At 44.7% G+C, this 15,266-nt stretch overlaps 1 protein-coding gene across 1 annotated transcript in view; it reads left to right on the plus strand.

Moving 5' to 3' along the window:
* Positions 1-15,266, plus strand: part of LOC306835646 (uncharacterized protein) — a 380,835-nt gene that overhangs the window by 9,882 nt on the left and 355,687 nt on the right. The window contains exons 10-20 of the mRNA XM_079362312.1: positions 218-751; positions 1,677-2,143; positions 2,505-2,621; positions 5,914-6,014; positions 6,131-6,209; positions 6,356-6,560; positions 6,678-8,478; positions 8,579-8,752; positions 11,693-11,860; positions 11,980-12,026; positions 13,381-13,910. Coding sequence (XP_079218438.1) covers positions 218-751; positions 1,677-2,143; positions 2,505-2,621; positions 5,914-6,014; positions 6,131-6,209; positions 6,356-6,560; positions 6,678-8,478; positions 8,579-8,752; positions 11,693-11,860; positions 11,980-12,026; positions 13,381-13,910 — 4,223 coding nt within the window. The remainder of the gene's footprint in view (positions 1-217; positions 752-1,676; positions 2,144-2,504; positions 2,622-5,913; positions 6,015-6,130; positions 6,210-6,355; positions 6,561-6,677; positions 8,479-8,578; positions 8,753-11,692; positions 11,861-11,979; positions 12,027-13,380; positions 13,911-15,266) is intronic.

Here is a 15,266-nt window from a genome sequence, read left to right on the forward strand (position 1 = left end):
AGACTTTCTTCACTGCATGTGTGTGTTGGTTTGGATCTTCATTCATCTCAGCTCCACTCATCCTGACTAGCATGGTAACGGCATTAGAACATGATTATGAAGTGGTGTCAAACATCATTCAGTGCTGAATATGAACTGTTTGATGGACTCTCAGTAAAGCTGTTGATGAATGAACAGATGATAACCTGCAGCTGTGTTGTCTCCTTCTCTCCATCAGACGCCTGTGAGCTGGAACTGGACACAAACACAGTGAGCAGAAACCTGAAACTGTCTGACAACAACAGGAAGGTGACATGTGTGAAGGAGCGTCAGTCACATCCTGATCATCCAGACAGATTCAGCTACTATACTCAGCTGCTGTGTAGGACTGGTCTGACTGGTCGCAGTTACTGGGAGGTCGAGTGGAGAGGAGGGGTTTATGTATCAGTGAGTTACAGAGGAATCAGAAGGAGAGGAGACAGTGATGAGTGTGTGTTTGGATCTAATGATCAGTCCTGGACTCTGAGCTGCTCTGATGGAGGTTACCATGTCAGGCACAATAAAAGAAAAATAGACATCTCGTCCTCCTCTTCCTCCTCCTCTGTCTCTAACAGAGTAGCAGTGTATGTGGACTGTCCTGCTGGTTCCCTGTCCTTCTACAGAGTCTCCTCTGACAAACTGATCCACCTCCACACCTTCAACACCACATTCACTGAACCTGTCTATCCTGGGTTTCGACTCTGCTCTCCTGGTTCTTCAGTGTCTCTGTGTGGTTAGTTAGTCTGAGAAACACTGCTGACTGAAGATCAGCTGACTCATGATTGGTGGGCGTGGTAATGGGGAGTGGGGGTGTGAATGGGTTTTAAATGTTCTACATTAATATAGAATAGAATAATTTTTTTTTTTACTTTTTGCTATTGATGGGGTTTATATTTCTGTCTTATAGTTGCTGTAATGACTAATTTTCTCCCACTGGGGGATCAATAAAGATTATCCTTATCTTAATGCTCCATGGTTTTGTCACATTGACTACAGCTGGACGATCCATTTAAGATTAAACTTAATGTATCAGATGAATGGTTAAGTAAAGGAATGTCACAGACCTGTGGACAAAGAACAATAAATCCTTGAGAGGTTATTTACAGCTACGGTCTTTTATCTGGTTAGTTTAACATTTCAAAAATTGTAAACAGCTACTTTAAAAGAGAATTTACAGAACATTACTTGAAAAGTCATGATTTAGATGGATTCTTACAGGTTCAAATTATATGTAGATTAACTTTAATTGACTTTATTGCTTTTGTAACAGACTGTTGTGTGATTATGTGAATTGTATATCCACTCGCCTTTAGAGTGCAGTGTTCTTAATGAACTACCGTAGTTGCCGTAAAGCGGTGAAAAGTGTTGTTACGCAGGTGTGCTGCCCTCGTGGGAAAAAATATAGTTGAGGTGGTTACACAGAAGCTCCCTGTCTACGTCCTGTTTATTATTTCTTTAGTGAAAGTATTTAGCTCCAACGAACCCAGAAAGCTCGGTTACATTCGTGGCAGCGGTGGGATTGATTGTCAAGTCTCATCTTTATTTTTTTTGTTGCTCTTGCCGTGCCCGTGTCTACTCGCACATTGCCGTTCATTAGCTTAGCTTCCTCAGTATAGCTAGTCCGCGCACCTGCATTGACTATCATTGCCTTAATTCAGTGACGAACAGAAACTCTCATCCCCTCCCACGGGTTGATGACAGTTTGGATGCCCTTTCTGGCTCTGCCTGGTTTAGTACCCTGGACTTCTCTAACGGCTACTGGCAGGTGGAGGTGGCTGAAGAGGATCGTGAGAAAACAGCTTTCACCACTGGCCGTGGCTTGTACCAGTGGAGGGCCATGCCGATGGGGCTGACGAACTCACCGGCCACCTTCCAGCGAATGATGGAGCTGGTCCTCAGAGGTTTGCCATGGCACATTTGTATGGTGTATTTTGACGACATATTAATTTATAGTCGTACATACAAAGATCACCTCTCCCACCTGGAGGAGGTCCTGACCAGGATACAGTCAGCGGGCCTGAAGCTGAATCCTGGCAAGTGCCACTTCGCCAGGGATCGTGTGGTGTTCCTGGGCCATGTGGTCTCCAGAGAGGGCCTGCAACCTGACCCTCGAAACACAGATAAGGTGAGCTCATGGCCAACTCCACGCTCACCTTCTAGACAGGCTAGACAGTCCTGTTACTGGCCTTTCATGTTTAGAGACATTAGGCGGTGGTGTGAGCAGTGTAAGGCCAGTCAGAATCGCAGGTCCCCTGTCCCCAAGCAGAAAGCTCCAATGGGTGGGGTTTCAGTTGATCGCCCGTTGCAACGTGTGGCCGCGGATATTCTGGAACTACCAATGACATCTCGGGGGGAATAGGTATGTCTTGGTTGTGGAGGATTACTCTACAAAGTATGTTAATGTGTACGCCCTTCACGACCAGACTGCCCACACGATTGCTTGCTGTCTTTTTGAGGATTATGTTTTGTTGCATGGTGTTCCAAAGGTTCTGCACACGGACCAAGGGCGTCAGTTTGAGGCAGACGTGATTCAGGGTCTCTGTCAGATGTTGGGGATCAAGAAGACGCGCACCACAGCTTATAATCCCAAGTCGGATGGGATGGTAGAGCTGCATAACCGGACTCTTATTGATCAGCTTATTAAGTTGTTGCTCTCTCGTGGGGGCGAATGGGACAATTATGTCAAACAGGTCGCTTTTGCATATAACTCCTCAAGTCACACCAGCACTCGATACACCCCCTTTTACCTCATGCATGGACGTGAGGCACGTGTCCCGGCGGATGTGCTGGTACCTGATGTTGTTTCGGACTCTCGGGTGGCTGGTTCTCTGCCGGGGTATGTGTCTTCTCAGGTGGAAGGGCTGGAGACTGCGTTCTCTGCCACCAGGCTAAAAACTGCAGGGGCTTATGAGAGGCAGAAAGGTCTGTGACCTTGCTTACAAGGTGGGTGAGATGGTGTGGTTAAATAACCCTACTGAGAGCCGGATGAAGTTGGCGCCTTATTGGAAGGGTCCATACCAAGTTGTGGAGGTGTTGACAGATGGACATGAAGCTGCACTGACTTACCGCATCGTCAATCCTCTGGACTCTCAGGTGGTACATCATGACAGACTGAAACGTTACACTTTGCCAGTGCCTTCTGGGACCTTTGATGACTCCCCTCCTTCTTTTCAAGCAGCTCCTCTTTTGGGGGTTTCACCACTTCCCATGTCTTTTTCAAGTGTAGTTTTTTTGGGGACTGTTTTGTAATGTTTCCTGTGTTTCCTGTATGTCTGCACTGTTTAGAGTGAAACGGGGATATTTCTTGTTGAGGGGGGGACGTATGTAACAGACTGTAGTGTGATTATGTGAATTGTATATCCACTCGCCTTTAGAGTGCAGTGTTCTTAATGAGCTACCGTAGTTGCCGTAAAGCGGTGAAAAGTGTTGTTACGCAGGTGTGCTGCTCTCGTGGGAGAAAATAAAGTTGAGGTGGTTACAGAGAAGCTCCCTGTCTACGTCCTGTTTATTATTTCTTTAGTGAAAGCATTTAGCTCCAACGAACCCAGAAAGCTCAGTTACACTTTTATCAGTGATAGAGTGATGCTAATGAGTAAATCGCTAATTTGCTCAAGCTAGCCTATACATATTAGAACGTTAGCTAGCTAGAAGACTATAATAAAAAGTTTACAATTGCTATATTTCCTCGTAAGTATATTGATATTTGTGTTAAACGTAGCCTATTTACCTACCCTTATAACAAATGAACATACACTCACAGTACATGCACAATGTAGAGCAGCATACACTCAAAACATGCAGATTGTAGCTTGTTATAATGACAGTCTGAATGTTCTTCTCTTGATTGACAGCTGAGGTTTCAACATGAAGACTATCTCTGCTGCTTCTGATCACACAAACACTTTGATTTCTTCTCATAAATATTCAAATCAAAAAGTCAAACTTCCTTCAGGGAGAAATGGAGGGTGTGCCCTGTGATCACCTGTTGGTATGTTGATGAACCAGCTCTGCTGTTTCCTGGTCTCAGTAGTTTGGACTCTGACTCTGTCCCGTTCTGACGCAGCTCTGTTCTCCGTGATGAAGGTAAGCGACACTTTGACCTGTTTTTAAAGACTCTCTGTTTAATTTAAGTGTCAAAACAGCTGTAAGCTAACAGCTAGCCACCAGGTTCATTAGCTGCTCTGACTACAGTAGAAGTGCAGGAAACATGATGATCCTCAGTTAGCATGTAGGCTATGCTAACATGCTAACAGTGCAGTGTTACACAGCAGAGGGAGGGCGTGGAGTTAGGACTAAAAATAATCACTCCATCAGTTAAACTGGTTCCACTACTTCTCTCAAACTGGACGGTTGCCAAGCAACACAAACACTGGTCTGTCTGCACCCAGAGCAGAGATCAGCACAGAGCAGAAAGCGTCTTATCCAGATCTAAGTATGTTTGAATCACAGCAGTGACACCAGAGTGTACTGTGTGATTCTACCTGATAGATTTACAAAGACAAAGTCTGTCTGCTGTAGATATTCTCTATGAGCAGCTCTCCTTCCAATCAGACAGCTGTGTCACATTGAACCAATGGGGATGCTTCAGTCTTTTGGGCCCTGAGGCAAAAAATCACTGCTTTGAGTGACAAAGACTGCGACTGCTTCTTGAGCAGAAAAGGTGAACATTTTTTAACTTTAATGAGCAACAAAAGCTGCTTGACAAATGAGTCTTGCAACAGCAAAGAAGAGTGCCTGAAATCAGACTGTACCAAAAAAAAATGGGTTTAACTGGCGCAGCTTTTCTAGAGAAACGTTTCTGTGTCCTCGGGCACTAAGAGAGGTTTTCTACTGTCAATACAAACTTTGAGCCACTGCTGTGATTCAAAGTTTGTTCACCATGATATTACAATGAATATTTACATCCTTAAAAATTATTAATTATTATTAATAAAACTATTAAAAATTCCAAGCCTGGAGTCTCTTAAGATCACCAAGTCCACTTTGGAGGCGGAGGTCCAGTTCTCATTCCAGCGCTGGACCTCGTGCAACTAAAACAACTGAAGTACAGACCATAATGACTGAATATTTACGCTGCCGTCTGGACACCTGTGTAATCTGCTCACCGTGCCCAGAAAGGAGTCCACACCTCCAATAGTACACCAATCGCCTCCCTCTGCATCTAACAGGTGATCAGAAAGGTGGGGGACAGGAAGAGTGAAGCAGAAGCACAAACACACAGTTACACACACCCTGAGACATTTGTCAGCTCTTGAGCAGGATCCTGCCTTGCCTGTAGAGGAGCAGCGCCTCTAGATCTAGCTGTTGTATATTGAAGGGGATGAAGGTGAATAGATGTGATGCTTGTAGACTGACAGTGAGCTGATGATGATGATGATGATGATGATGAAGGTATGTCCTCCACAGATGAAGATCTTTGACTGGATGTGACTTCAGCAGCTGAACTGGGTCAGTGTTGCCATAGTGACAGAGGTCAGCTCTTCCAGCAGGGGGCGCTCTGCTATGGATCAGTGTGAGAACACAGAGGAGGGAGTCCCTCCCTCTAAAACCTCTCTGTGTGAGGAACAGGAAGCTCTGAGGTGAGATCACCATCTCTAACTGTCCATGACTCTTCTCCATGTCACAGCGTCACTCCACTTTCATCACTCCATCATCGTCATCATCAGTGTCTCACAGTAACTAATAATGTTGTTTGTATCAGGATGCAGGACCAGAGACCAGACTCTCCTGGACCCAGCTGTTTGTCCATGAAGAGTGACCAGTCTAAAGGTCTTTTTATTGCCTTTAAAGATGGACGTCCTACTATTGAAAGGTGAGATCTGAAAGGTGAGGTTTATTTCCTGACTTCTAAAAGCTTTCATTAACCAGCTGTTTGTTTGTATCAGGATGCAGGACCAGAGACCAGACTCTCCTGGACCCAGCTGTGTGTCCATGAAGAGTGACCGCTCGATGGGTCGTTTTATTGACTTTAAAGATGGACGTCCTGCTGATGGAAGGTAAAACTTAAAAATCCAGTGAATATTCTGACTCTGCTGTTCAAAGACTCATATTTTGGCGCAGAGCTTCATCATATATGACCCATTGTTTTCTTGTGTAATATGTCCTGTCACAGAGTTCAACAGGAGAGCTTCGAGGTTCACAGAGATCCATCAGACCAGCAGGATCTAACAGACCTGGACTCCATCTTTATGGTGTGTTATTTCATAAACTACCATGACAAGAATGTAATGCTAAGTTATTGTTGTGTTTAGAGCAGCTGACCTTCAGACTGACACATGAACCACATGTTGAGTTCTACCACTTTATAGGAAATATCCAGTGTCTCCTTCTGTTCCAGCTGCTGGAGGAGAACATCATCACCTTTGTGAAGAACGAGCTGAAGAGAGTCCAGAGGGCTCTGAGTCCAGATTACCCAGAATGCTTAGAGAGTCAGAGTGAGGATGAAGAGCAGAGGAGAAGCTATAAAGAGGCATTTTTGAAGATCACTCTCCACTTCCTGAGGAGAATGAAGCAGGAGGAGCTGGCTGACTGTCTGCACAGCAGTAAGAACATCTGAACAGATTTCATATTTTAGAAAAAGGACAAAGAGGTTTAAACTCAGATAGTCATGTGATCTATATCAGGATCTGTTCATTGATTTCAGATCTGTCTTTATTCAGGAACAGTCGCTGCAGAGTGCCGATGTAAACTCAAATCTAACCTGAAGGAGAAGTTCCAGTGTATGTTTGAGGGGATCGCTAAAGCAGGAAACCCAACCCTTCTGAACCAGATGTACACAGAGCTCTTCATCACAGAGGGAGGGACTGGAGAGGTCAACGAGGAACACGAGGTCAGACAGATTGAAACAGCATCCAGGAAACCAGACAGAGCAGAAACAACCATTAGACAAGAAGACATCTTTAAAGCCTCACCTGGAAGAGATGGACCAATCAGAAGAGTGATGACCAAGGGAGTGGCTGGCATCGGGAAAACAGTCTTAACACAGAAGTTCACTCTGGACTGGGCTGAAGACAAAGCCAACCAGGACATACACTTCACATTTCCATTCACTTTCAGAGAGCTGAATGTGCTGAAAGAGAAAAAGTTCAGCTTGGTGGAACTTGTTCATCACTTCTTTCCTGAAACCAAAGAAGCAGGAATCTGCAGGTCTGAAGAGTTCCAGGTGGTGTTCATCTTTGACGGTCTGGATGAGTGTCGACTTCCTCTGGACTTTAAAAACAACCAGACCCTGACTGATGTCACAGAGTCCACCTCGGTGGATGTGCTGCTGACAAACCTCATCAGGGGGAATCTGCTTCCCTCTGCTCGCCTCTGGATAACCACACGACCTGCGGCAGCCAATCAGATCCCTCCTGAGTGTGTTGACATGGTGACAGAGGTCAGAGGGTTCACTGACCCACAGAAGGATGAGTACTTCAGGAAGAGATTCAGAGATGAGGAGCAAGCCAGCAGGATCATCTCCCACATCAAGACATCCAGAAGCCTCCACATCATGTGCCACATCCCAGTCTTCTGCTGGATCACTGCTACAGTTCTACATGTGCTGAAGACCAGAGAGGGAGGAGAGCTGCCCAAGACCCTGACTGAGATGTACATCCACTTCCTGGTGGTTCAGTCCAAACTGAAAAACATCAAGTATGATGGAGGAGCTGAGACAGATCCACACTGGAGTCCAGAGAGCAGGAAGATGATTGAGTCTCTGGGAAAACTGGCTTTTGAGGAGCTGCAGAAAGGAAACCTGATCTTCTATGAGTCAGACCTGACAGAGTGTGGCATTGATATCAGAGCAGCCTCAGTGTACTCAGGAGTGTTCACACAGATCTTTAAAGAGGAGAGAGGACTGTACCAGGACAAGGTGTTCTGCTTCATCCATCTGAGTGTTCAGGAGTTTCTGGCTGCTCTTCATGTCCATCTGACCTTCATCAACTCCGGAGTCAATCTGATGTCAGAGAAAGAAACAACATCCTGTATGTTTAAAATCTTTGGAGATAGACATAAACTAAAACATCTCCACCAGAGTGCTGTGGACCAGGCCTTACAGAGTCCAAATGGACACCTGGACTTGTTCCTCCGCTTCCTCCTCGGTCTTTCTCTAGAGACCAATCAGAATCACCTACGAGGCCTGCTGACACAAACAGGAAGTGGCTTAAAGACCAATCAGAAAACAGTCAAGTACATCAAGAAGAAGATCAGTAAGGACCTGTCTGCAGAGAAAAGCATCAATCTGTTCCACTGTCTGAATGAACTGAATGATCGTTCTCTAGTGGAGGAGATCCAACAGTCCCTGAGATCAGGACGTCTCTCCACTGATAAACTGTCTCCTGCTCAGTGGTCAGCTCTGGTCTTCATCTTACTGTCATCAGAAAAAGATCTGGACGTGTTTGACCTGAAGAAATACTCTGCTTCAGAGGAGGCTCTTCTGAGGCTGCTGCCTGTGGTCAAAGCTTCAAACAAAGCTCTGTACGTGCTCACATAACGATCCAGGTTAAATGTAGTTCTCTTTATTCAGAAATCCAAACTATGGTTTGTAATGCTTTGTGTTCTTCTGAATCCTCTGCAGGCTGGGTGGTTGTAACCTCTCAGAGAGAAGCTGTGAAGCTCTGTCCTCAGTCCTCAGCTGCCAGTCCTCCAGTCTCAGAGAGCTGGACCTGAGCAACAACAACCTGCAGGATTCAGGAGTGAAGCTGCTGTCTGCTGGACTGAAGAGTCCTCTCTGTAGACTGGACATTCTCAGGTCAGGACACCTTCATGTAAATCATGAAACACTGGACATGATGGAAAACTGTCCATTGTGCCAATGGGTGGTAAACAGTACACAAGGTTTGCCGTGATGTTGAGAGTGACGTGAGAGAAGTGGGAAAAATGAATCATCCTAACAAAAGTCAAGTCAGGTTTATATAGCACATTTACAACAGCTTCGGCTGACCTTAAGTGCTTAACATGCACACAACCCAATACTTACCTATACTAGAAAAAGTCAGAGACTCAAATTATCGAAAGGGTGAGAAACAAAAGCTCAGATAGATACAAATCATCAAAAGGGTAAGAAACAATCATTCTTATAAGTAAAGTAGGTCTTGGACCCATACGAAAGAGTCAGGGACTCATATGGAACGTAAGAAAAAGTCAGCTGCTCATATGGAAAGGGTCAGGGACCCATAGGAAAGAGTCAGGGACTCCTAAGAATCATTAAACACGGGACATTATCAGTAGTGTACATTTGAGTCATAGGGTGTTTCGGCCTTTTAACATTATACACCCTCATCAAAGGTGGCCAGCGACAGGGTGATCAAACCTAAGCTTGTATCCCATGCCCAATAATGAGAATAGCCCAGTTATGAATGGTGCAGCTCACGGGACTATATAAGGCAGGTGATGTCCTCTTCCCTGAGTCAAGCTTAGAGGTGACCAAATACATTGTTCATCCTCCCCCTGGAGGGTTTTGAACTGGTACAGGTGATGAAGATCCAGGATCTAGGTGAGGGAGAGGGGTGATAACGTTATCAAGGTCATAAGATGGGCACCCTCCTTCAGTGACGTTTCGCTGATAGGCCCACTTGTGGTTGATGAGGGCAGATACTGCTGGTTTGAAAGATGCCAGCTCCGCAGGACAGATTGGCAGTCTTAGATTCAATTTATTTGTCCTTTTCAGGAAATTTGCTTTTACCATTGTATGAGAGACACATAAACAGACAGACCTCAACATACAAAAGAACATACATTACATCCTCCACCATACACATTTAACACAGAAAACAGAAACACACATTTAACGACGCAGTCTATTCAGTTCTGTTATGGCAGAGGGGACTAAGCTCCTGCTGAACTTGACCCTCTTCCAGGTCAGGGACCTGTACTGGCGGCCAGATGGGAGTAGCACGAAGTATGGGTTTAGGGGGTGACTGGGGTCCCGGGTGATGGTGAGTGTGGCTATGGTGTAAAGGTCAGAGAGGATGGGGGTGGGAAGGCCAATGATTTTGGCAGTCTTTTTGTGCTGGGGGGTGATAACCAACTCTTTGGTTTTCGCCACGTTCAGGTGCAGGTGGTTGTCAGAGCACCACTGTGTGAGGTGAGAAATGGAGTTGTGGTATTCGGTCAGTGAATGATCTAACAGCCCAACTACAACAGTGTCATCGGAGTACACATCCCTGGGGGAAACCGGTGTTGGTGATGGCGTATGATGATGTCACGCTCCCCACTCTGGTGGATTGTGGTCTTTTACTGAGAAAACTGTGAACCCAGTGGATGAGGAGTGATGGGATGTTCAGGTGATGGAGTTTCCTGATCATCAGATGGCGCTGGACGGTATCAGCTGTGACGTGTCGCTTCCTTGTTATTTAGGGCTGATACTGCTGCCTTGGAAAAGCCCGCTCAGCAATTCAGATTGATGTATTGGAGAAGCTGTCTGTGGTTGTTGACGTGTCGCTTCCTTGTTTTTTATTGACGGCTGATACTGCTGGCTTCGAAAAGCTCGCTCAGCAGTTCAGATAGAGTGGGGGATGGGGTGGGCGGGATTAGTGAGTGGGTTATGTTGTTGCTCTTTGATCCAGATCCATTGGCTGCTTCTTTCGACTGCTTCAGAGACTGATTTGTCTGTCGCAGAGCTTGTCCACGGATGCCAAGGTCTTTCAACAGCCTGATGGCGGTAGAAGCCACGAAACCTCTGCATCCTACTTCAACTGGATAGACTTTTGCTTTCCATCCTTGTTGTTGAGCGTATGCTGCCAGTTCTGTGTAGCGCAGTTTCTTGCACTCATAGGCCTCTTCTGTTAAACTGTTCCATGGGACTGTGAGGTCTGTGATGTAGAGGGACCTCAGTGATGGGGACCAGAGTACCAAGTCTGGCCTAAGGGTGGTGGCTGCAATCTCAGGTGGAAAGATTAGTTTCTGGCCAATATCGACTAGCATCTTCCGGTCCTGGGCCATGGCTAGTTGTCCAACTTCTGGTTTAGTCAGGGGATGGTTGGGCTTTCTTTGTTCCTCTCGGATGAAAGTTGTTGCCGAGATGGAATTGGTTGCTCTAATGGGCAAGGAGTTGGTTGTAACCCTCTTGTTCTCAAGAGCTGTTGCCAGATCCTTGAGGACCTGGTTGTGCCTCCAGGTGTAGCGGCCTTGTGTAACGCTGCTTTTACAACCTGTCAGGATGTGCTTGAGAGTTACTGGATTTGGGAAGAGGGCACAAGTTGGGTCCTCGCCATACCATTGGTGGAGGTTTTTGGAGATGGGAGAACATCATAGGTGGCTCTGATGATGCAGCTGATGTTGCTTGCCTCTATTTCCCAGAGCTCCCTCCAGCTGATCTTTCTCTTTTCCAGGCCTTCCCACATCATCCATTGCCCCTGCTTGACAAGAGAGACAGCCTTTGCTCTTCTTTCTGCCTCCTCTTGACGGCACACCTCCTCGACCACCATTTTTCTTCTCTCTGATGTTGAAAGTTTAATTAATGAGCTTGTTTAAGTGCCAGCTAAGGTCATTTAAGAGTACTTTAGCAGGCACTTAAACACCAGTGATCTTGTCAAATATTCCCATTATTGTCTCTACTTCTTAAGGAAATAAAAAGAATGTACCTTAAACAGACACATCCTCCATAACTTTAATGAAAGCATCCTAACCAGTGTGTGCGTGTGTGTGTGTGTGTGTGTGTGTGTGTGTGTGTGTGTGTGTGTGTGTGTAGTCTGTCAGGTTGTCTGATTACAGAAGAAGGTTGTGCTTCTCTGGCCTCAGCTCTAAGCTCCTCCCCCCTGAGAGAGCTGGACCTGAGCTACAATCATCCAGGAGAAGGAGGAGAGAAGCTGCTGTCTGCTGGACTGGAGGATCCACACTGCAGACTGGAGACACTGAGGTACAGACAGACACACAGAAGCTGTCTCACTGTTTCTGAATGATGAACTCTGCTTCTTGTCTGATGGTGATTTAAATGAAGATGGATAAAGTAGATTCTGATCTGGTTTCTTCCTCCAGGTTGGACCATAGTGGACTGCACAGACTGGATCCTGGTCCAAGGAAGTGTGAGTGTGTTTCCATTTCTCTTCATCAGAACACAGCAGCAAATGTTGGATGATGGAAGTAACACAAAGTGATGATAAAAGTGAGGGTGATGGAAACTCATGAGAGTTGAAATATTACACAATAAAACATGTACACTGAAATAAAAGTGATAATGTAGTGATTAGAAAATCACCAATCACTATATCCAACAGAATTGTAGAGTTTACAACATTCAGTTTTTGTGCCTTTGATATTTATGATATTGATGTTAACTGCTGGCCAGCTGCTCCTGGACGAGCTCCTGGAGCTGAACAACATCAACAGCAGAAATCATTTTTGATTCGACGTTCATTTTCATCATCATGTAAATATGCAGTCTCCAACATGAAGTTCTCTCCTCAAAAACATCCAGACATGAATTTAGTGATGAAATAGAAACAGAAACCTTTAAAGGCACAAAGTAGCTCTCATCCTCGTCTTCTGGCTGTGCAGACAGTAAAGGTCGAAGGTCGAGCAGTTCAGCACTTTAAAAACCTCCCCATTTGAAAAAGGCTTACTTGTTCTTTATCAAAATTTTTATTTTTTCACCGGTCTTGTGAAAAAGACTGTTCATAGCTGCCTTTAACCCGTGACACACGAAAGAAGAGCTGGCTGAGGTGAAAATATGATGACATCATGTTTTATATATTAATCCTGATAAATCTAAATCAAGATCTGTAATGTAAATATTTGTTAGGATGTCTGCTGAGGGTGCTGCTGTTCATGTCTATAGAAGTGACATCATGATACCAAGGAGGAGAACAGGAGTTCACTTTCATGTCCACCTTTGGATTTCTGTTTTTGAATCAGACCTCCACTTTATTTACTGCAGCTCAAACTAGAGTTTACAGTGTGAAGTGGGCGTGTCCTTCTCCTCTCTGTGTAAGAGGCTGGTCCATCTTTATCCAGTCAAAACCATTCCCAAAGTCCCATGGAGACAGTTTGATCCCCCAGCCACAGACGCAAGGATTAATGAGCACACACATGATTCAGGCTGTGACTACATCACATTGTGTGTGACAGTGAAAGTGTTGGTGCTGAATGTGACCTCTGAGGACAGAACAGTTGGAGACAGCAGATAGTTAACAGTTTCTTTGATTAGTCAGACTTTCTTCACTGCATGTGTGTGTTGGTTTGGATCTTCATTCATCTCAGCTCCACTCATCCTGACTAGCATGGTAACTGCATTAGAACATGATGATGAAGTGGTGTCAAACATCATTCAGTGCTGAATATGAACTGTTTGATGGACTCTCAGTAAGTGTCAGTAAAGCTGTTGATGAATGAACAGATAACAGATAACCTGCAGCTGTGTTGTCTCCTTCTCTCCATCAGACGCCTGTGAGCTGGAACTGGACACAAACACAGTGGAAAGAAAACTGAAACTGTCTGACAACAACAGGAAGGTGACATGTGTGAAGGAGGATCAGTCACATCCTGATCATCCAGACAGATTTGAATCCTGGTGTTCTCAGCTGCTGTGTAGGACTGGTCTGACTGGTCGCAGTTACTGGGAGGCCGAGTGGAAAGGAGGGGTTGATGTATCAGTGAGTTACAGAGGAATCGGAAGGAGAGGAGGTGATGAGTGTGTGTTTGGTTTTACTGATCAGTCCTGGACTCTGAACTGCTCTATTGAAGGTTACTATGTCAGGCACAATAACAGAAGAACAGACATTGCCTCCTCCTCTGTCTCTAACAGAGTAGCAGTGTATGTGGACTGTCCTGCTGGATCTCTGTCCTTCTACAGAGTCTCCTCTGACAAGCTGATCCACATCCACACCTTCAACACCACATTCACTGAACCTGTCTATCCTGGGTTTGGACTCGGCTCTCTTGGTTCTTCAGTGTCTTTGTGTGGCGTGTTGGTCTGAGAAACACTGCTGACTTAAGATCAGCTGACTCTGTTCACTCTGTCCAGCTGCTCTGAGACTGAAGAACAAAGAACATGCATTAACAATCTCAGGGCGATGAATGTTGCTGTTAGATTCATTGATTACAGGATTCACACTTCACCGGTGAACATCCAGGGTTTGGACATTGAGATGGTGGAAACGTAGAAGTACCTGGGTGTTCACCTCAACAATAAACTGGACTGCTCACACAACACCGACGACCCTGTACAAGAGGGGCCAAAGTCTACACCACCTGCTGAAGAGACCGAGGTCCTCTGGAGTGTGCAGGACTCTGTTAGGGACGTTTTATGACTCTGTGGTAGCGTCTGCACTTTTCTATGCAGTGGTCTGCTGGGGAGGAGGGAGCACAGCGAGAGACAGGAAGAGACTGAACAGACTAGTCAGGAGGGCCGGTTCAGTCCTGGACTGTCCTCTGGACTCTGACTGTCCTCTGGACTCTGTAGATAGATAGATAGATAGATAGATAGATAGATAGATAGATAGATAGATAGATAGATAGATAGATAGATAGATAGATAGATAGATAGATAGATAGATAGATAGATAGATAGATAGATAGATAGATAGATAGATAGATAGATAGATAGATAGATAGATAGATAGATAGATAGATAGATAGATAGATACTTTATTGATCCCGAAGGAAATTCAAGGGGGCTGAGAGAATCATGGACAACCTCTCACCCCCTGCATGACACTGTGGGGTCTTTGAGCAGATCCTTCAGCAGCAGACTGAGACACCCACCCTGCAAGACTGAGAACTCCAGCAGGTCCTTTATTCCATCTGCAGTCAGATCTCCTCCACACGAGTCTTTATAATAATCATCAATATCATTATGATCTGTCTGATCTGTCTTTCCACAAGTATAAGTGTATGCCTGGTATCATTTAATTCTATTGTAATGTTTTATTTCCTTTATTTAATGAATGTAAACATACTTGTAGCTAGGTTGTTGTTGTTTCTTTTAACTTTTTGCTATTGATCAGAATCAGTTACGAGGAATATACGAGGAATTTGTCTTGGTGTATTGGTGCGAAAGAAAAGGATTAAATAACAAGTACTTAAATAAAATAAAATATGAGAAGCAATTACCAATAAATAAAATAGATTTAAAAAAACGTCAAATATTTGACATTTTTAAATTCTATTTTATACATATTACAAACAGCTACTTGAAAAAAATATTTTGACAGAACATTACCTGAAGAGTCATTGTTTAGATAGATTTCTAGCTGGTTCAAATTATTTGTAGATTAACTTTGATTGACTTTATTGCTTTTATCAGTGATAGAGTTATGCTAATGAGT

The sequence above is a fragment of the Symphodus melops genome, assembly GCF_947650265.1.
Source record: "Symphodus melops genome assembly, chromosome: 15".
NCBI lineage: Eukaryota > Metazoa > Chordata > Actinopteri > Labriformes > Labridae > Symphodus > Symphodus melops.